This window comes from Elgaria multicarinata, chromosome 3 (genome assembly GCF_023053635.1).
Source record: "Elgaria multicarinata webbii isolate HBS135686 ecotype San Diego chromosome 3, rElgMul1.1.pri, whole genome shotgun sequence".
Classification (NCBI taxonomy): domain Eukaryota; kingdom Metazoa; phylum Chordata; class Lepidosauria; order Squamata; family Anguidae; genus Elgaria; species Elgaria multicarinata.
This window is the reverse complement of record NC_086173.1, coordinates 161,425,185-161,447,000: the sequence shown is the minus strand read 5'-3', so window position 1 is coordinate 161,447,000 and position 21,816 is coordinate 161,425,185. Positions and strand designations below refer to the sequence as shown.

Here is a 21,816-nt window from a genome sequence, read left to right as displayed (position 1 = left end):
ATTGATAGCCTTTGCCTTTCTTAAATGCTTTTCTTAAATGCTTCATCTTACTATTCTTTTTACAAATTTGGGAAATTGCTGCCAAAATGAGCAGGGGTCTGGAACAACTCCTTTACAAGAAAATGCTTCAATGTTTGTCTGTATAACCTAGAAAAAAGGGGGAGGTTTATAAAATGATACAGAGTGGAGAAAGCGAAGTAGTTCAATAAATAAGCTCCCCTGAATTCAGTGTGACTGACTCCCAGGTAATGTGTGTTACAACCAAAGAAAGGTTTAACTTCTTTCTTTCCTTAATGAGAAGAACATCCATTAAAGCTGAATTTTGGCAGGTTAAGGACAGACAAAAGGAAAGTACTAAGAAAAAAGGAAGCAAAACCTACACCAGAGTTTAGGGATAGTGACTTCCCAATGGCCACATTAAATATCTTCTGATTAGGAATTCTATTCCCCTGTGAGGATTGACAAGTGGGTTTTTTTTTTGCCTTTTGTTTTAGTTTTTGAGAAAAGGAATTAACTGATTAACTGGATTTAACTGACTGAAATTTGGAAGATTCAGTCATAGGTGTTGCTATAACTGCAAATTCCAGGAACTTCTGTGGAAGCATTAAAAAAAATTCTTTGCTTTGATATTCTGGGGGTGAAAAAAGCAATCTTTACCAGTGGCTAGCACAAAAGTGTGGAAATCAGAAAAGGTGGGTGTTTGCCAAGGTCTCCAAATTCCATAGTCCACCTTTTTTGTGCTGGAGAAGTAAGTAAAGCACAGCATCACAAATCAACCTGGTAGTATTCGCACTAGAAACAATTTCAGTTGCTGTATTAAGAAAAAGTCAGTAGAAGTCAAATTGGGCAGCTTTACCTGATAACACTTGGGGATTGATTTTCAGAGCATGATGCTGCAGCTAGAGTTGAATCTAGCCCAGAAGGGAGTTTCAGAGCAATCCAGAACCCACACACAAAATGCCATATCACCCCCCCACACACAAACACACACCTGATGGTCTGGCCTCAGCATCTTCATCTTCCTCATCCGTTTCTGGACACCATGAACTCTTCTCATCATCAGACGTAATCTGGCTTGAAATGGAAGACCTATCAGCTACCTCTTCAAATTCTCCCTGAAACCAGAGAGAGAAGCCCTTTCAGGTTAGGTTGATTGTGTATGATGATATAAGGCCTAATCTGCATATGCTAATTTATATCTATATATACTAAAGTCCATGTCATAAATGGTGCTAGTAGCCCGGAAACAAAACATACTGTTCTTTGCATAGAACAGTACTCTTAAAGGCCCTGATTGGAGCAAAGGAGGGGATAGAGCTCTGTCCAAGTCCCCTTTCAATGGGGTGAGAAGTCACACTTTGCTTGGCCTCGAGGAAGTATGTAATTCTCCACCACCACAGTAATGGTAGCTGCCATTCACATGGTGGGGGGAATTAGGCACTTTCCAGAGGCCCTAGAAAGCAGGCTCTCCGCTGCTCCAACTGGGGCATTAAAGGGGCTCCAGAAAGTGCATATTTCCACCACGCATGCTAGTGGCAGCCCTCATTAGCGAGCCTGGCAGGATTCTGGAAAGTGCTTCCACATCCTCCTTAAAGGCACTTTAAAGTGGAAGGGTCCTCAAAGGCATTAGGGTGTTCCTGGGCACACCTGGCACACCCAGTGCCCACCCCTATGGTTTTTTTTATTTCTGCTATGTCAGTGCTGCAGAAGCTGTATGAAGGTTACTTTCCTTCAATGCAATGTAGGTCTTTTGGCCCTTGCTTCCTCACAGCTATTGCCACTGAACAACATTACCATCAGTCCCCAGTCCAGCTCCTTGCCTCTTACCCCACATTTTGAAACCTGGCTTTTCTTCTCCTCCCCCACCACCAATTTCAGAACATTGTCCACCAACTCTACCACTACCCCTCCTTTCATCCCTGACTTTGTGTTTTTTCTGCCTATGTGCCTGTGCGGCACAGATCTGCGTAGTAGCTGTAGTACCCTGAAAGACTCAGGCTCCTGACAAAGGCACTGAAACAGGCAGTTTGGCTATTAAAGCTCAAGCTTTGAAAGCTTTTGAACTTTCAAGAATTTCCGTAGTGCTCAAGCTGAAGTTTAGTAAGTGGATAACAAAATCCACCTGATTGATCTGTAGTGATCAATCTTTCATACATGTGGTGCAGGGAAAAATCTGGGGTTTGTTGAGATTTCAGAGCAAGCAAAGGTGGAACTGTATATAAACATGTGTAACCCATTCTACTCTAATGCCCAAACCCCATACTGCTACTATAACTCCTTCTGCTGGAAGTCACTGGAACGGAGGTACGACCTCCATTGATGGCAGTGTCAAGAGTTTTCCAAGCACATCTTTACAACACCAGAAATTTTCACACTCTTTCTGCACCTGCTCACAACTCAAACATAACCTCAACACTTCAGAAACTCACACACTCCATTCATCCAACCGATCACCCACACCAACCTGGCCCAATCTCAGATTGTAGCTTGTGGTAAGAACCAGCCACAGCAGTCACTATCATTCCATATGACAAATAACCAGCCTTTGGCTCAATGTCTTGGAGATGAGACAGGCAGAATCTCAACTGCTAACCGGTTACTGAAATCCATCTTGCCTGAGGTTCATGGGGTTCTTCTTGTGTCTCTTCTGATCCTTCTTCTGATCTTTGGCCTGTGGACCTTTGTTGCTCCATGAGTCACTTCACAAAATTAGTCTTGGACTATAGATGACTAGAAGGATGGTCATTTAGATGGTTGTGCTCTCCCACGGCCTAGGAAAAAAGAGGTGGAAATCAGAATGAACAGAAAAAGGAATGATTCCTTCTGGCAGCAAAATATACATTTGCACATGTAAATCAGGATTCATCATTATCATTTAGGGGTGTGCACTCCAGAAGGAATTATCTGGTAACCATGAACATCTGCAGGGCCTTCAATCTTCTAGAGCAGAGATTGGCTGCTGTCAAACCTATCGACGAATATCACAGCAGAGACGTATCCAGTTGGAGCTTCTAAAGTCTCTGGAATTATCCTTCTCTCTCTCTCTCTCTCTCTCACTCTCTCTCTCTCTCTCTCTCTCTCTCTCTGTGGGTGGGTGGGTGGGTGGGTGGGTGTATATAAACTGAATATCTCCATCTTTGGAAGATATTGAGTGTGGTCAGGTGTAGCTTTGATATTGACTTCTGTGGCTAACCAATTAGGAATCACCACAGCACTGTCCCTGACCATGTTCTCCTCCAAACGAGTGTTTGGGGGAGTGGGAAACACTAATCGGCTGCTGATTCTGGCTGGAGGGGGGGAGGGAGAGAGGGAGCAAGTTTCTGCTCAGACTCATAAAAGTCAATCATCCACATTTCTACAGTGTGAATGTACTGCTGCGCTGGCTGGCTGGCAGGCATGGTGAGTGAGAGAGCTTTTAAACCTGAGTTAGACACAGGGAAGCTCTTTATTTCAGTGGTGGGGTAGATCTGGAGGGCAACAGTTTGGAGAAGGCTGGAGTGGGGAATTTTTTAAAAAATCCTAAAAACTCAAGGCATGAATAGATCTGATTCAACTTGGAAAGCTCTTTAGGAGGGCTTTCTCCAAGTTGAATCAGATCTATTCATGCCTTGAATTTAAGATTTTTTAAAAAAATTCCCCACTCCAGCCTTCTATAAAAAGTACACAGATATACGCATTTGTGTTAGTTTCCATTTACATTTTTTGATAAAAATAAAGCATAAACCAATATGATTGGGGCTTGGTGGGGCTACAGCGCTCCTTTAGAGCTATCACTGTGTCAAGTTCTAACTCTTTATCTGTAAAAATGAGGGAGCTGTAAGCATTTCTGTTAATACCCGTTACCCGAATACTGAATGGTTCTTCAAGGGTAATTCAATGATGGTGCTATATAAATAAATAATAATAATAATAATAAAAATTGAGAGGGGAATGGGGGGGACGCCAAAATCCTGGCAGAGAATCACCTCTACGGAGCTCCAGATTGAAGTTCGAGGGATAGAAGATCCACTTTGCACACCCCAATTATCATTATCAACGCCACCACTGCCATCATCCCATTTACGTTCCTCCTTCGTTCCTCATGTAAGGATCTCAGCACAGCTTCCACAGTTCTCAACATTTAATTATATTCCAGCATCACTGTGGTTTTGTTAATACATATTGATGTATTCTGATAAGGTCTTGGATAGTAGATCCATCCTTGTTTATAGACACCTTCTAAAGCTCAAACACTTCACCCAGAACAGCAGGCCACAGAAGAGAGACGGAAAGGCATAGAGACCAGTTCCTGAAACAAATCTAGAAGCCAATGTCATCCCTCAATCCACTCTGGCAAAATGATTGCAAGACCAAACATCACCTGCTACATACATTCACCTCTGTGCTATCAAATACCAGCAATAAATGCCCTACTAAAAGGAGACATGGTCCCAAATATTGCACCAGATACGGCGATATTTAGAATCCAGGTGGAGACCATTCCATATTTTCAGGCCAGCCTTCCACTGCCATACTTAAACTCAAGAATGTCAAAGAGAAGGCCTAGCATGAGATTTCAAATCAGTAAGTTTGATTTTAGCAGTGTGGCCTAAGGTTAGATTACAGTGTCCTCTTTAGTCTCAAAATGTACTTCAAGTTTTCTTTTAATTCTCATCAGCTCTACTTGAAAGTGTCATGGGCTGCCAGCAACAACAGACAGGGAGGAGGAGGAGGAGGAGGAGAAAAAGCTGCTGGTAACAACAGCTGTAAGAACGTAGACTCACAGAGGGAGGTTTTTCCTGTAAAGCTCCTCAAAAACCTGGAGGTGTCACTGACCTGAGAACATCAAGGAAACAGCCCTCATCCTCAGAAAACTGAAAGCAGAGAGCAGAAAGCTGACTGTATTGCTTTCTTGGCCTGCAGAAGGGGGATTTATTCCTTCTCCTCTGCCTCTTAATTGTCTTCTCACTCCAAGCTGAGCACTTGGCTCAGCTAAATGGGGCCAGGTGTGGGACACTCACAGGGGACTTGCAAGGGCTACAGGGAAATGGAGTTCAGTGTAATTAAACAACCCCACAATGCTATAATGTGTCCCCTCAGCCTTCTCTTCTCCAAGCTAAACATGCCCTGTTCTCTCAGTCTCTCTCTTCATAGGGCTTTGTTTGCAGACACCTGATCATCTTCATTGCCTTCCTTTGAACCCCCTCCAGTTTGTCTGCGTCCTTCTTGAATTAGTGGAGACCTGAACTGGACGCAATACTCAATGTGAGGCCAAACCAGTGCTGAACAGAGGGGAACCAGTAACTCACATAATTTGGAAGCACTACTTCTATTAACGCAGCCTATCATGTGTCTCTCAAAAGCCTGAGAGGAAAGCATGAAGTCCTCCCCACTACCAACGCCATCACCACTGTTGGTTGCTCCCAGTTCCTTGTTCTTAGAGATATATGATCCCTGAACATGGAGATTCCGTTTGCATTCACAAGCCATTATGGTGTAATGGTTAGAGGATTCGTGAAAATGAGAAGATCCAGGTTCAAGTGCCTACTTGACCATGAAGATCACTGGGTGACTTGGGCCGAGTCACTGACTCTCAGCCTGACCCACCTCACAGGGTTGTTGTGACAATAAAATGGAGGAGGGAGATCACATGTGCTACCTTGGGCTCCTTGGGAAAAGTTCTTACTGGGAACAAACTTGGAGAGAATGGGGAAACAGTGTTTGTAGGCTAGCTGTATGCATTTAACCTAGTTATTATATTTACCTTATGCCAATTATAGTTTTGAAGAATGAGTATCCATGTTGATTTTGTCCAGTTGTGAAACTCCTTTCCCATTAATAAATACTTGTCCAGTAAAGTTTTGTCCTTTTTTCTTTCTTTGAACCATTATAGTTTATTTTCTTGTTAAGGTCTCCACCCTACATCTAATAGTAGGGTGGCCCTATGACAAGGTGGACAGGGCTCCTGTAGCTTTAACAGTTGCATAGAAAAGGGAATTACAGCAGGTGTCATTTGTATATATGGGGAATCTGGTGAAATTCCCTCTTCATCACAACAGTTAAAGCTGCAGGTGCCCTGACCTCTTGTAAACCTGATCACAGAATACCTCCTGCAGCTTTAACTGTTGTGATGAAGAGGAAATTTCACCAAGTGTGATATGCATACAAAGGACACCTGCTGAAATTCTCTTTTCTATGCAACTGTTTAAGATACAGGAGCCTTGTCCTCCTTTTCATATGGCCACCCTATCAAATAGGCAACACTCCCACCCACCCCTATGTAAAAATAGTTTCAGAAGACCCAGGAGTTTCTCTTTGTTTGTTTATGTTTGTTTTATAAATAGTGGTTTCATGGAGGAAGACAGAGAACGAAGGTTGCAGGATAAACGCAGCCCCTCTCCAACCTGCCCCAACTGGAATCACTGGGGTGTAACCGTTAGTGTAGCAGTTGAAAAGAAGAAGATCAAGTTTGAATTTATTTCTTGACCATGAAGCTCACTGGGTGACCTTGGCCAAGTCAATGACTCTCAGCCGGACCCACCTCACAGGGTTGTTGTGAGGATAAAGTGGAGGAGGGAGATCATATGTGCTACCTTGGGCTCCATGGAAAAAGATCTTACTGGTAAGAAACTTGGATAGAATCAGGGCTCAGTGTAGCTGTCTGCGTTTCACCTGGTTATTATATTTACCTTACAGCTCCAACATTTTTGAAGAGGAAATATCTGTGTAGATTTTGTCCAGAAGTAAAACGCCTTTCCCATTAATACTTGTCCAGTAAAGTTTTCTATTTTTTTCTTTCTTTGAACCATTATAGTTTATTTGCTTGTTAAGATCCCCACCCTACATCTAAAGTTAACACCCCCACCCCTTCTCTAAAGGTGGTTGCAGGAGACCCAGGGTTTCTCTTTGTTTGTTCTTGTTTTATAAATACTGGTTTCATGGAGGAAGACAGAGACATGAAGGCTGCAAGATAAACACAGACCCTCACCATCCTGCCCCATTTGGATGTACAGAGGAACTGCAGGCAGGAGCACTTGGATGCCATCAGAGGAGTGGAAAGTGACAAAGTCAGTGGTCCATCTTTCTTGCAGTTGCTCCACTTTCAAATCGCAAAGACTTCCAACTAGTGGAAAGAACCAAAAAGAAGGAGGGGACAATATTTTCCAGTTTCCCCTTGCTTGCATAGAATATGACAACATCACTCCATAAAAGAAGTGTTATGAATTAAGAAATTACCCTTGGCTTCAGTACATTGAAAATGCAGCCAACCGTTCTTTCCCCAGGATAAAATTCCCCCATGTTCCCTGTGGGTAAAGGGTTGGAGCTCTGTACAAAATGGCAGCCTGAACATCCAACCTGGGACCGTTCTTGTATAATGAGGCAATTGAAATCAAGAGTACGAAACAGAGAAAACACACACAGAACTTTATTAGTATTCAAACACATTGAAAGTTACAGAAGCCATCTAAAATCCAGCCACAGCTGCCCGATCAGATTTCCATTTCACTGCCAGAAGAGAGAAACTGCAGAAGACTTTGAAACATTTCACATCTTAATATCTCCTGAGGGTGGATTCAGGATTCCCTTTCGGGAATACCTTTCGGATATTTATAACTTGGCAAAATAATCCGAAGACCCCTCAACCCAGCCTGGGTATTTTTTTACTATGGCTCCTGCCTTGTAAAGGCCCTCACATAAAACAAGAAAGAGCAAAATTTGGTTGATATTTCTCTGGCAGAGGGGGAAGTTCTATTTCTCCAGCTTCTCCCAAAGGCAGTTGTCATAAAATGGTACAGTACAATTACACTCTTAAAACCATCCAGATAAAACATTCAATGAATAACATCAGAGAAGCACATAAATAAGGTTTCTCTGTTAAGCTATTAAAAACATCCCACTAAAATGTCTAATACAGTCACAAAACGAGAGACAGGGAGTTCCACATATCGCATCCACCCAAATGTGGATGAAAATAATAATTGGGCTGAAACTGCATTTTACCACCTTCCAAACGGTGAAGGTATTTCCCTGCTATGTGGACTCCCAAATTCATGGAGGCTGGATTGGCTATCCAAAAATTTCTACAGTGTGAACATTTGTGTGGCCCTTCCCCTAAATGGACACTTAGATGTATCGTAAAGTTTGCTATACAAGTGATAGTTTCCCCACATAATAAGCATATGTAGGGAATCTCCCATGTGTGCATTCTTTGCTCTCCAGAAAGTTCTGAACTCTGAAATGATCTCTGAGCATTCATGTGACATATCCTTTTCTGGTATTTTCCTAAAATGATGAAATACAATGAAGCAATAAAAACAACCCATGAAAACATAGAAGTAATTCAGCAATTGAACCACTGAAGCAGAGGTAGGGTGTCCCATGTATCACATCCCCTGTGAAGGCCTGGCTTCCTGAAATCACCTTCCAGGACATCAAGACCTGTCTTAAGGATCCCCCTGGCTTAAAACCTACTTATGCTGCAAGGATCAAATGGGAGAAGCCATGGCTTCTTTCATGTGAAGTTTGAGCAGAGACTGAACGTTTGACCACGTTTCAGGCCATGATAGAGTTTCTGCATTCTCATGTTCATGACGGATCAATTCACCATAAAAGCACATCATAGAACTAGGGGGTTTGTATGGTCCCTGCAGTTTATGGAAGTCATTGTAATGTATTGCGAGGTTTAGTAGGCCAATGAAGATTTCCTCACCCACTGAACATTTCTAGGGAGTCACCCATGTATGAATTCTTTGGTGTCTAACAAGTGGTTTCCTACAACAGAACGTTTCACTGCACACAGAACATTGCTAACATCTCTCTCCCTTTGTGAATTCTTTCATGTCCAGTAAAGGATGAGGGGTCTGCATATCTCTTTCCACATTTTTGCATTTATAGGGTTTCTCTCTTGTGTGAGGCAGCACTGATGTTTGATGAGTGTTGCTCTCTGGTTGAAGCTCTTTCCACATTCTCAAGATGTAGATGGTTTCTTTCCTGAATGTGTTTGTTGATGTCTCTGAAAGCTGGAGCCATCACTGAAGCTTTCCATACATATCTCACACTTAAAGGGTTTCTCCCCTTTGTGAATTCTTTTATGCCTTGTAAGGTGTTCACTTCGCTTGAAGCATTTTCCACAAATTGAGCATGGAAAGGGTTTCTCTTCTGTGTGAATTCTTTCATGACCGGTAAGGTGTTCACTTCGCTTGAAGCATTTTCCACATTTTGAGCATTGAAAAGGTTTCTCTTCTGTGTGAATTCTTTCATGTCTGGTAAGCTGTGCACTTTGCTTGAAGCATTTCCCACATTTTGAGCATTTAAAGGGTTTCTCTCCTGTGTGAATTCTTTCATGGTTGGTAAGGTGTGAGCTTTCCCTGAAGCATTTTCCACATGTTGAGCATTTAAAGGGTTTCTCTCCAGTGTGAATTCTTTCATGTCTGGTAAGGTGTTTTTTATAACTGAAGCATTTTTCACACCATGAGCACTTAAAGGTTGTCTTGTGGCATCGTTGATGTTCTGTGAGTTTTTGTTGTTGTTGGAAGCTCTTTCCGCATTCTGTACAAACATACCTTTCCTCTCCAGAATGAATTTCTTGATGGTGTCTTGTAAGTTGCGAGCTCCATGTGAACCTCATTTTACACTTGATGCATTTATGACTTTTTCTCTTTTTGTCAAGCATTGGAGGTTTTAAAGTTGGTTTGCTCAGACAGCTGCTTTTCACAGATTCTAAGCTTTGACTGTCTTCCTCCTCTGTGTGGATTCTTAAATGAGCACCAAGGCGCTTTCTGTGTCTCCTTCCTTTCCGTTGTTCTTGTTCAATGTGGAGCCCAGTGCAGGATGGAATGGATTCATCCTTCTTCTCCTGTGTATGGTTTCCCCTCTGCCTTCTGGATCCATCCTGATTGCACAAGACCACTTTTACCTCTTCAACTTTCGCTCTTCCTGCTGATGTCCTAAGTTTTTCTCCCTCATTCTCACTCTCCTGCACAGCATCTGATGGAATAAATAAGAGAAAATGTTAAAGATGTGCATTGCTCCACTGCAAATTCTGAAACCGGAGCAGGCTGAATTGAGCCAAACTGGTTTGGATTCTCGATCCAAACCAGACTGGTCTGAAGTAGTTTAAATTGATCAAAATTGCTTTGTAAAAATGCAGACGAATCTATTTATTTATTGCATTTGTATACTGACCCATAGCCGAAGCTCTATGGGATGTTTTAGTGATATTAAGACATTTAAAAACAACATACTAAAATTAACAACCACAAAAACATACAATATACACACATATTTAAAACCACATATAAAACCACTATAACAACTAAAAAAATTATGAGCCTAAAAAAACAGACCCAGGCTCATTTTATATTACTAAATTCCTGGGAGAAGAGAAAAGTCTTGGCCTGGTGCCAAAAAGATAATAATATCAGTGCCAGGCAGAAGTTGTCAGGTAGATTGTTCCACAGCTGGGGGGCCACCAAAGAGAAGGCCCTCTCTCTTGTTGTGATAGTGTAGCTTTACTTGTTTATTCATCCCTTGCTAACTACCCAGCCATTCTCAATTCCATTTCAAACCATCCCTTTCCCTTAAATCCTTCCTCAATATTATTAAGATGTACTTTGTTTGCTGCTTGTTCTTCCATGTGAGTCTTATTAGAGCTAGTGGTATTTGTGTTGGTAATGGGTATTGCAGCCAAAGAAAGGTTTATCCATTTTTTCCCTTTCCTTAATGAGAAGACCATCCATGGAAGCTGAATAGTGGCAGATTAAGGACAGACAAAAGGAAAGTATTAGGGGAGAAGGTTTGTTTTGCATTCAAAAAAAAAAAAAAAAGAAAAAAGAAAGAAAAAATAAAAATGTAAGAAAAACCTACACCAGAGATTAGGGATAGTGACTTCCCAATTGTCACATTAAATATTTTCTGATTAGGAACTCTAATTTCCTATGAGGCTTGACAGGTGTTTTTTCACCTTTTGTTTTAGTTTTTGAGAAAAGGAAACTTTATGCGTAGCTAACACAAAAGCCACTGGATTTATCTGACAGAAATTTTCTATATCTACAAGTTCGAAGCACTTCTGTGAAAGCACAAAAACAATTCTTTGTTTTAATAGATATTCATGGGGTGGAAAAAAACAACTTTAACCAGTGGCTAGTACAAAAGTGTGGAAAAGAGAAAAGGCTGAGGTCCCCAAATTTCATTTGTATTTGTCATAAATTTTTATGATAAATACAAATTTCATTTGTATTTATCATAAAAATTTATAACTGTCAGCATTTCTAATTTCCAATGCAAATCATTGGACAAAATGTAAAATCTGAACAACTCAGCTTTCTGAATCTAATATCACATCTGGAGTCTAAAGCAGGTTTGACTCAAGCTGATCAAGGCTAAATCTGAAGCTCTGAATCCCCCTCCCTGCAAGAAACGGGATCATCCCCTTCCTTCTCTCATCTAGAGTCCTAACTGATGATTCATGTAATCCCACAAGCTTTTCTCCTTTTGCCCTAGATTTCTCCCCATAATCCATCTTTTTCTGCTGGAGAAATAAGTAAACCGCCGCATCACAGATCAACTTGGCAGTTTTCACATTAGTGACAATTTCAGTTGCCTTATTAAGAAAAAGTCAATAGAAGTCAAATTGGGTAGCTGTACCTGAGAACTCTTGGGGATTGATTTTCAGAGAAAACCGGCTCCGCCCAGCTGAAGGTTTGGGCGGGAACCCGGTCCTTGCGTTTGGGGAGGAGCCATAAAGAACTTTCTAGCTTCTTCCAGGTCACGTGCAAGGGGCTGGGTGGGGCTGCGCTATATAAGCAGCCCGCACCAGCCTCTCGGCCTCTTTCAGGTTTGCTGTCCCCACCCTCCCTCCACTTCTAGTATGGGATTAGCCAGTCGTTCTCTTTGGAGAGGGGGCTGACTAGGAATTTTTACCCACAGGTTTTTTGACTACTCCATACTGGAGGTTTTAGGGGAAGGGTGAACAAATAGGTTAATCTGTTGGCAGGGATGTGCGGGAATTACAGAGTTTAGCTTGGATGGTCAGCACACTGGCACCTGTTTGGGTGATTGGCATATCCAGACGGCCTGCTCTGTGGGGCTCCGCGGTTTACGTGTGAGGACATGGTATGCCTTTGGAGATCCTCCTGTTTAATCTACTCTCTGTCGTGATGGCAACGAGCGGGGGTGGAACAGGGCGGTATCCCCACACTTACATAAGTGACTGATAAGCAAGGAGCCGGGTTAACCAGCTGCTCATTTTGAGTGTGGCTTGCCCATATGGACAGGCAGTATGGCCTGAGTGATGATTAATTCACAGGAAGATCCAGGGAGGGTTGATTTCTCCGGTTAATTATAAATAAAGAGGCCCAAGTTGTATCCAAGCTATGTGTCTGTGTGTTATTTACTGCTTCATCCTCCAACAAGCAATGCTGCTGCAGCTATTGTTGAATCTAGCCAAGAAGGGAGTTTCAGAGCAATCCAGAACCCAGGAACAAAATGGTATATTTCCCCCTTACCTGATGGTCTGGCCTCAGCATCTTCATCTTCCACCTCCATTTCTGTACGCCATGAACTCTGCTCAACATCAGACACAGCCCGGCTTGAAATGGTGGACCTCTCAGCCCCCTCTTCAAATTCTCCCTGAAACCAGAGAGAGGAGCCCTTTCAGGTTAGGTTGATTGTGCCTGATGATATAGGGCCTAATCTGCATATGCTAATTTATATCTATATATACCACTGTAAAGTCCATGTCACCAAGGCTGCTAGTAGTCGGAGCACAAAACATACTGTTCTTTGCATAGGTCCTGCACTCTTAAAGGCCCTGATTGGAGCAGGGGAGGGGATAGAGCCCTGTCCAAGTCCCCTTTCAATGGGGTGAGAAGTCACACTTTCCTTGGCCTCGATAAAGTATGTAATTCTCCACCACCACAGTAATGGTGGCTGCCATTAGCATGGTGGGTTGAATTAGGCACTTTCTGGAGGCCCCAGAAAGTGGGCTCTCCTCTCCTCTGCTCCAACTGGGGATTAAAGGGGCCTTCAGAAAGTGCATATTTCCTCCACGCTTGATAATGGCAGCCTCCATTAGCGAGCCTGGCAGAATTCGGGAAGGCGCTTTCACGTCCTCCTTAAAGGCACATTAAAGTGGAAGTGTTCTCAAAGGCATTAGGGTGTTCCTGGGGACACCCAGCACATCCAGTGCCCACGCCTATGTTTTTTTATTTCTGCTACATCAGTCCTACGGAAGCTGAATGAAGGTTACTTTCCTTCCATGCAATGGAGGTCTTTTGGCCCTTGCTTCCTCACACCTATTGCCCCTGAACGGCATTTCCATCAGTCACAAGTCCAGCTCCTTGCCTCTTCCCCCACATTTTAAAACCTGGCTTTTCCTAGGGCCGCTTCTTTTCCTCCCCCCACCTTAATTTCAGAACATGAAGTCCACCACCTCCATCCCTGACTTGCAAAGCGCAAGGCATTCCTTTCCTCCCTGCTTTTGTGTTTTTTCTCCCTACGTCCCTGCGCAGCACAGACCTGCGTAGTAGCTCTAGTTCCCTGAAAGCCTCAGGCTCCTGACAAAGGCACTGAAACATACTGTTTGGCTATTAAGCTTTGAAAGCTTTTGAACTTTCAAGAATTTCCATAGTGCTCAATTTTTTTATTTATTTGTTTATTTATTACATTTTTATACGACCCAATAGCCGAAGCTCTCTGGGCGGTTCACAAAAATTAAAACCATCATAAAACATACTCAAGCTGAAGTTTGGGCGGGGTGGGGGGCGATAACAAAATCCACCTGATTGATTTATACATGTGGGTGCAGAAAAAAATCTGGGGTTTGTTAAGATTTCACAGCAAGCAAAAGTGGAACTGTATATAAACATGTGCAACCCATTCTATTCTAATGCCCAAACCCCATCGTGCTGCTATAACCTCTTCTGCTGCAAGTCCCTGGAATGGAAGTACCACATCCATGGATTGCAGTGTCAGAGTTTTCCAAGCACATCCTTACAATATCAGAAGTTTCCACACTCTTTCTACACCTGCTCACAACTCAAACATAACCTCAACCATTCAGAAACACACACACTCCATTCATCCAACCCATCACCCACACCCAACCTGGCCCAATCTCAGATTATAGCTGGTGGTTAGAACCAGCCACAGCAGTCACTATCATTCCATATTACAAACAAACAGCGTTTGGCTCAATGTCTTGGAGATGAGACAGGCAGAATCTCAACTGCTAACCCATTACTGAAAACATTCTTGCCTTAGGTTCATGGGGTTCTTCTCCTGTCTCTTCTGATCCTTCCTCTGGAGTTTGGTCAATTGACCTTTGTTGCTCCATGGGTCACGTCACAAAAGTAGTCTTGGACTATAGATGACTAGAAGGATGGTCATTTAGATTGGTGTCCTCTCCTGTGGCCTAGGGAAAAAGAGGTGGAAATCAGAAAGAACAAAAAAATGAATGTTTCCTCCTGGCAGCAAAATATACATTTGCACATGTAAATCTGGATTCATCATTATCATTTAGGGGTGTGCACTCCAGAAGGAATTATCTGGTAAGCACAAACATCTGCAAAGCATTTGATCTTTCAGAGCAGAGACTAGCTGCTGCCAAACCCATTGATTAATATCACAGCGGAGATGTGCCCAGTCGGAGCTTCTAAGGTCTCTGGAATTATCCTCTGCGCTCCCTCTCTCTCCCTCTGTCCCCCCATCTCTCTCTGTGTGTGTATGCGTGTGTGTTTGTATGAACTGAATATCTCCAACTTTGCAAGAAGCTGAGTGTGGTAAGGTGTAGCTTTGGTATTAATTTCTGTGACTAACCAATTAGGAATCGGCACAGCACTGTCCCTGACTATGTTCTCCTCCAACCGAGTGTTTGGGGGAGTGGGAAACACAAACTAGTTGCAGATTCTGACCGGGGATTGGGAGGGAGAGAGGGAGCACATTTCTGCTTGGACTCATAAAAGTCAATCATCCAAATTTCCACAATGTGAAAGTACTGCTGGGCTGGCTGACTGGCATGGTGAGTGAGAAAGCTTCTACACCTGAGTTAGGCACAGGAAGCCTCTTTATTTCAGTGGTTGGGTGGGTGGGGAGGTCCATCCAGTAGATCTGGAGGGCAACAGCTTGGAGAAGGCTGGAGTGGGGAATTAAAAAAAATAAATCCAAAAAACTCAAGACATGAATAGATCTGATTCAACTTGGCAAAAGCCCTCCTTAAGAGCTATCACCTCACCATGTTTCATATCTTTATGTATAAAAAGTACACAGATATAAGCATTTTTGTTTTCTTCCCTTTAAAAATTCCTAAAAAATCAAAACATGAACCAATATGATTCAATCTTGGTGGTTCTACAGTGCTCCTTAAGAGCTATCCCTGTGCACGGTCTATCTCTTTATCTTTAAAAATGAAGGAGCTGTAAGCATTTCTGTTAATACCAGTTACCTGAATACTGAACGGTTCTTCGAGGGTAATTCAACAAGACAGGGGGGGGGGGGAGAGGCAACAGGGAAAGACCATTCCGTATTTTCAGGACAACCTTCCTCTGCCATACTTAAACACAAGAATGTCAAAGAGAAGCCCTAGAATGAGATTGCTAATCAGCAGATTTGATTTTAGCAGTGTGGCCTAAGGTGAGATAATGCTGCCCTGATGGTTCTCAAAATGTACTTCAAGTTTTCTCTTAATTCTCATAAGCTCTACTTGAAATTGTCAAAGAGGGAGCTGGTTCTTCTGTAAAGCTCCTCAAAAACCTGGAGGCATCACTGACCTGAGAACATCAAGGAAAAAAAACCCTTCCTTAGAAATGTGTTTCTGCTCTGATAGACTTAACATACCAATTAATTTGGAAGCCCCAACTTGGACCCTGGATAGATATTCCTTTTTGTCTGGTGCACTTCAAGCAACACTTTTCACAAAGCCTGACCTTAGATGGAGCCATCATCAAGGGCAGGCATTGTGAGATACCAACTGAAGGCCGACCCACAGCAGGGGCCCACAGGGAAGATCTCCCTTGACCGGCTTCTCCTCTTCACCACTTCAGCCCGTTCATTCACCTGCTTCTCCTTCTGGCCCAGACAATGGTGGTGGTGGGAAGGAGGAGCAGGAGACACAATTGTCTTCTTGCTCAGTGACTCTCTTGACTGCCAAGCAAGCAGGTCATAACAGGGAGGAGAAAAAGCTGGTAATACAGCAGTAAGTACGTATACTCACAGAGGGAGGGTTCTTCTGTAAAGCTCCTCAAAAACCTGGAGGCATCACTGACCTGAGAACATCAAGGAAACAGCCCTCATCCTCAGAAAAGGGAATGGAGGATGCAGCAAGCTCCCCACAAAGCTTGCTTGGCCTGCAGAAAGGGGATTTATTCCTTCTCCTCTGCCTCTTAATTGTCTTCTCACTCCAAGCGGAGCACCTGGCTCAGATAAATGGGGCCAGCTGTGGGACATTCACATAGAACTTGCAAGGGATACTGGGAAACAGAGTTCAGTGCAATTAAACAACCCTACAATGCTATCATGTCTCCTCTCAGCCTCCTCTTCTCCAGGCAAAGCATGCCCTATTCTTTCAGTCTCTCCTCATAAGGCTTTGTTTCCAGACCCCTGATCATCCTCCTTGTCCTCCTCTGAACCCCCTACAGCTTGCCTGCATACTTCTGGAAGTGTGGTACCCAGAACTGGATGCAATACTAGGGTGACCATATGAAAAGGAGGAAAGGGCTCCTGTAGCTTCAACAGTTGTAGGGAATTGTTGTAGGAACAGTTGTAGGAAAAGGGAATTTCAGCAGGTGTCATTTGTATATATGGGGAATCTGGTGAAATTCCCTCTTCATCACAACAGTTAAAGCTGCAGGTGCCCTGCCCTCTTGTAAATCTGATCACAGTATAGCTCCTGCAGCTTTAACTGTTGTGATGAAGAAGAAATTTCACCAAGTGCGATATGCATACAAAGGACACCTGCTGAAATTCTCTTTTCTATGCAACTGTTAAAGATACAGGAGCCCTGTCCTCCTTTTCATATGGTCACCCTATGCAATACACAAGATGAGGCATAACAAGTGCTGAACTGAGGGGAACCAGTATCTCACACAATTTGGAAGCGCTACTTCAATTAATGCAGACGAAAATATCATCACGTGCCTCTCAAAAGCCTGAAAGGAAAGCATGAAATCCTCCACACTACCAATGCCATCACCACCGTTGGTGGCTCCCAGTTCCTTGTGCTTAGAGATATATGATCCCTGAACATGGAGGTTTTATTTCCAATCACACCTCAGGAATCACTTTGGTGTAATGGTTAGAGTACTAGCTGAAAAGGAGAAGATCCAGGTTCAAGTGCATACTTGACCATGAAGCTCACTGGGTGACCTTGGCCAAGACACTGACTCTCAGCCTGACCTACCTCACAGGGTTGTTGTGAGGATAAAATGGAGGAGGGTGATTATATGTGCTACTTTTGGCTCCTTAGAAAATGATCTCACTTGGAAGAAACTTGGATAGAATCAGGGCTCAGTGTAGCTGTCTGCATTTAACCTGGTTAATACATATACCTTACAGCTCTTACAGTTTTCAATAATGAGTAACTGTATAGATTTTGTCCAGATGTAAAACTCCTTTCCCATTAAAAAATACTTGTCCATCAAAGTTTTCTTCTTTTTTCTTTCTTTGAACCGTTAAGATCCCCACCCTACATCTAATAGCAACACCCCCACCCACGCCTACGTAAAAGTGGTTGCAGGAGACCCAGAGTTTCTCTTTGTTCTTGTTTTATAAATATTGGTTTCATGGAGAAAGACAGAGAAATGAAGGCTGCAAGATAAACACAGACCTTCTCCATCCTGCCCCAATTGGATGTACAGAGCAACTGCAGACAGGAGCACTTGGATGCAGTCAGATGACTGGAAAGTGACTTCAGTGGTCTATCTTTCTTGCAGTTGCTCCACTTTCAAATCACAAAGACTTCCAACAGGTGGAAAGAACCAAAAAGAAGGAGGGGGCAATATTTTCCAGTTTCCCCTTGCTTGAACAGAGCATGACAACATTACTCAATAAAAGAAGTGTTATGAATTAAGAAATTACCCTTGGCTTCAGTACATTGAAAATGCAGCCAACAGTTTTTTCACCATTATAAAATTCCCCATCTTCCCTGTGGCTAAAGGGTTGGAGCTCTGTACAAAATTGCAGCCTGAAAATCCAACCTTGGATCATTCTTGTTTAATGAGGCAATTGAAATCAAGAGTACGAAACAGAAAACACACACAGAACTTTATTAGTATTCAAACACACTGAAAGTTACAGAAGCCATCTAAAAACCAGCCACAGCTGCCAGACCAGATTTTCATTTCAATGCCAGAAGAGAGAAACTGCAGAAGACTTTGAAACATTTCACATCTTAATATCTCCTGTGCGTGGATTCAGGATTCCCCACATTGACCTTTCAGACATTTATAACTTGGCCAACTTATCTGAAGAGCCCTCAACCCAACTGGAGCATTTCTAAGTATGTACTCTGCCTTGTAAAGGCCCTCAGATAAGACAAGAAAGAGTAAAATTTGGTTGTCCTTTCTCTGGCAGAGGGGGAAGTTCTATTTCTCCAGCTTCTCCCAAAAGCAGTTGTCATAAAATGGTACAGTACGATTACACTCTTAAAACCATCAAGATAAAACATACAATGAATAACATCAGAGAAGCACATAAATAAGGTTTCTCTGTTAAGCTATTAAAAACATCCCACTAAAACGTCTAATACAGTCACAAAACGCGAGGCAGGGAGTTCCACATATCGCATCCACCCAAATGTGGATGAAAACAATATATGGGCTGAAACTGCATCTTACCACCTTCCAAACGGTGAAGGTATTTCCCTTCTATGTGGACTCCCAAATTCATGGAGGCTGGACTGGCTATCCAAAAAAATTCTACAGTGTGAACATTTGTGTGGCCCTTCCCCTAAATGGACACTTAGATGTATCGTAAAGTTTGGTATAAAAGTGAATGTTTCCCCACATGTTAAGCATATGTAGGGAATCTCTCATGTGTGCATTCTTTGCTCTCCAGAAAGTTCTGAACACTGAAATGATCTCTGAGCATTCATGTGACATATCCTTTTCTGCTGTTTTGCTAAAATGATAAAATACAATGAAGCAATAAAAACAACCCATGAAAACATAGAAGTAATACAGCCATTGAACCACTGAAGCTGAGGTAGGCTGTCCCATGTATCACATCCCCTGAGAAGGCCTTGCTTCATGAAATCACCTTCCAGGAGATCAAGACCTGTCTTAATGATCCCCCGGCTGAAGACCTACTTATGCTGCGAGGATCAAATGGGGGAAGAAATGGCTTCTTTAATGTGAAGTTTGAGCAGAGACTGAACGTTTGACCATGATAGAGTTTCTGCATTTTCATGTTCATGACGGATCAATTCACCATCAAAACACATCATAGAACTAGGGTGTTTGTATGGTCCCTACAGTTTATAGACTTCATTGTAATGTATTGCGAGGTTTAGTAGGCCAGTGAAGATTTCCTCACACACTGAACATTTTAGGGAGTCACCCGTGTATGAATTCTTTGATGTCTAACAAGCGGTTTCCTACAACGGAATGTTTCACTGCACACAGAACATTGCTACCGTCTCTCTCCTTTGTGAATTCTTTCAAGTCCAGTAAAGGATGAGGGGTCTGCATATCTCTTTCCACATTTTTGCATTTATAGGGTTTCTCTCTTGTGTGGGGCAGCACTGATGTTTGATGAGTGTTGCTCTCTGGTTGAAGCTCTTTCCACATTCTCAAGATGTAGATGGTTTCTTTCCTGAATGAGTTTGTTGATGTCTCGTAAAGCTGGAGCAATCACTGAAGCTTCTCCCACATTTCTTACACTTAAAGGGTTTCTCCCCATTGTGAATTCTTTTATGCCTTGTAAGGTCTGAGTTGTTCCTGAAGCATTTCCCGCAAATTGAGCATGGAAAGGGTTTCTCTTCTGTGTGAATTCTTTCATGTCCGGTAAGGTGTCCACTTTGCTTGAAGCATTTCCCACATTTTGAGCATTTAAAGGGTTTCTCTCCTGTGTGAATTCTTTCATGTTTGGTAAGGTCTTTTTTATCCCTGAAACATTTTTCACACCATGAGCACTTAAAGGTTGTCTTGTGGCATCTTAGATGTGCTGTGAGATTTCGTTGTTGTTTGAAGCTATTTCCGCATTCTTTACAAATATACCGTTCCTCTCCAGAATGAATTACTTGATGATGTCTTGAAAGTTGCAAGCTCCATGTGAACCTCTTTCCACACTTGAAGCATTTATGACCTTTTCTCTTATTGTCAAGCAAAGGACGTTTTAAAGTTTGTTTGCTCAGACAGCTGCTTTTCACAGATTCTAAATTGTGACTGTCTTCCTCCTCTCTGTGGATTCTCATATGAGCACCAAGGCGCTTTCTGTGTCTCCTTCCTTTCTGTTGTTCTTGTTCAATGTGGAGCCCAGTGCAGGATGGAATCGATTCGTCCTTCTTCTCCTGTGAATGGTTTCCCCTCTGCCTTCTGGATCCATCCTGATTGCACAAGACCACTTTTACCTCTTCAGCTCTCGCTCTTCCTGCTGATGTCCTAAGTTTTTCTCCCTCATTCTCACTCTCCTGCACAGCATCTGATGGAATAAATAAGAGAAAATGTTAAAGATGTGCATTCTTCCATTCCAAATTCTGAAACCGAAGCAGGCTGATTCAGACCGAAGCAGGTCTGGATCCAAACCCCAACCAGTTGGGGCTGAAGCAATCCAAATTGATCGAAATTGCTTTGTACAGATCCAGACAAATCTATTGACAGATTGATTGAATGCATTTGTTTATCACTCCATAGCAGAAACTCTCAGGGCAATTTTCATAATATTAAGACACTTAAAAACAACATACAAAAATTAACAACCACAAAAACATACAATATAGAAAATATTTAAAAACCACATATAAAACCACCATAACAAAATTAAAAATTATGAACCTAAAAAAAAAAAAACAGACCCAACCAAGGCTCATTTCATATTGCTAAATTCCTGGGAGAAGAGAAAAGTCTTGACCTGGTGCCAAAAAGACAATAATTTCAGTGCCAGGCAGACGTTGTCAGGTAGATTGTTCCACAGCTGGGGGGCCACCAAAGAGAAGGCCCTCTCTCTTGTTGTGATAGTGCAGCTTTACTTGTTTATTCATCCCTCGCAAATTACCCAGCCATTCTCAATTCCATTTCAAACCATCCCCTTTCCTTAAATCCTTCCTCAATATTATTAAGATGTACTTTGTTTGCTGCTTGTTCTTCCATGTGAGTCTTATTAGAGCTAGTGGCATTTGTGTTGGTAATGGGTATTGCAGCCAAAGAAAGGTTTATCCATTTTTTTTCTTTCCTTAATGAGAAGACCATCCATTGAAGCTGAATAGTGGCAGATTAAGGACAGACAAAAGGAAAGTATTAGGGGAGAAGGTTTGTTTTGCTCTTCTAAAAAAAAGAAAGAAAAAAGAAAAATGTAAGAAAAACCTACACCAGAGATTAGGGATAGTCACTTCCCAATTGTCACATTAACTATCTTCTGATTAGGAACTCTAATCTCCTATGAGGCTTGACAGTTGTTTTTTCACCTTTTGTTTTCGTTTTTGAGAAAAGGAAACTTTATGCATAGCTAACACGAATGCCACTGGATTTAACTGACAGAAATTTTTTATATCTGCAAGTTCGAAGCTCTTCTGTGAAAGCACAAAAATAATTCTTTGTTTTAATAGATATTCGTGTGGTGGAAAAAGCAACTTGTACCAGTGGCTAGTACAAAAGTGTAGAAAAGAGAAAAGGCGGGCGGTTGCTG

The 21,816-nt window shown here is 42.4% G+C and overlaps 1 protein-coding gene across 1 annotated transcript in view; it reads right to left on the bottom strand.

Moving 5' to 3' along the window:
• Positions 1–2,746: 2,746 nt before the first annotated feature.
• The window catches only part of LOC134395692 (zinc finger protein 626-like), a 31,113-nt gene continuing 12,043 nt past the window's right edge, over positions 2,747–21,816 (bottom strand). Inside the window, exons 4-7 of the mRNA XM_063121854.1 lie at positions 20,543–20,613; positions 12,486–12,609; positions 9,543–9,966; positions 2,747–2,771 (exon numbers count right to left, since the gene is read on the bottom strand). Of these exons, the coding sequence (XP_062977924.1) occupies positions 2,747–2,771; positions 9,543–9,966; positions 12,486–12,609; positions 20,543–20,613 (644 nt within the window). The remainder of the gene's footprint in view (positions 2,772–9,542; positions 9,967–12,485; positions 12,610–20,542; positions 20,614–21,816) is intronic.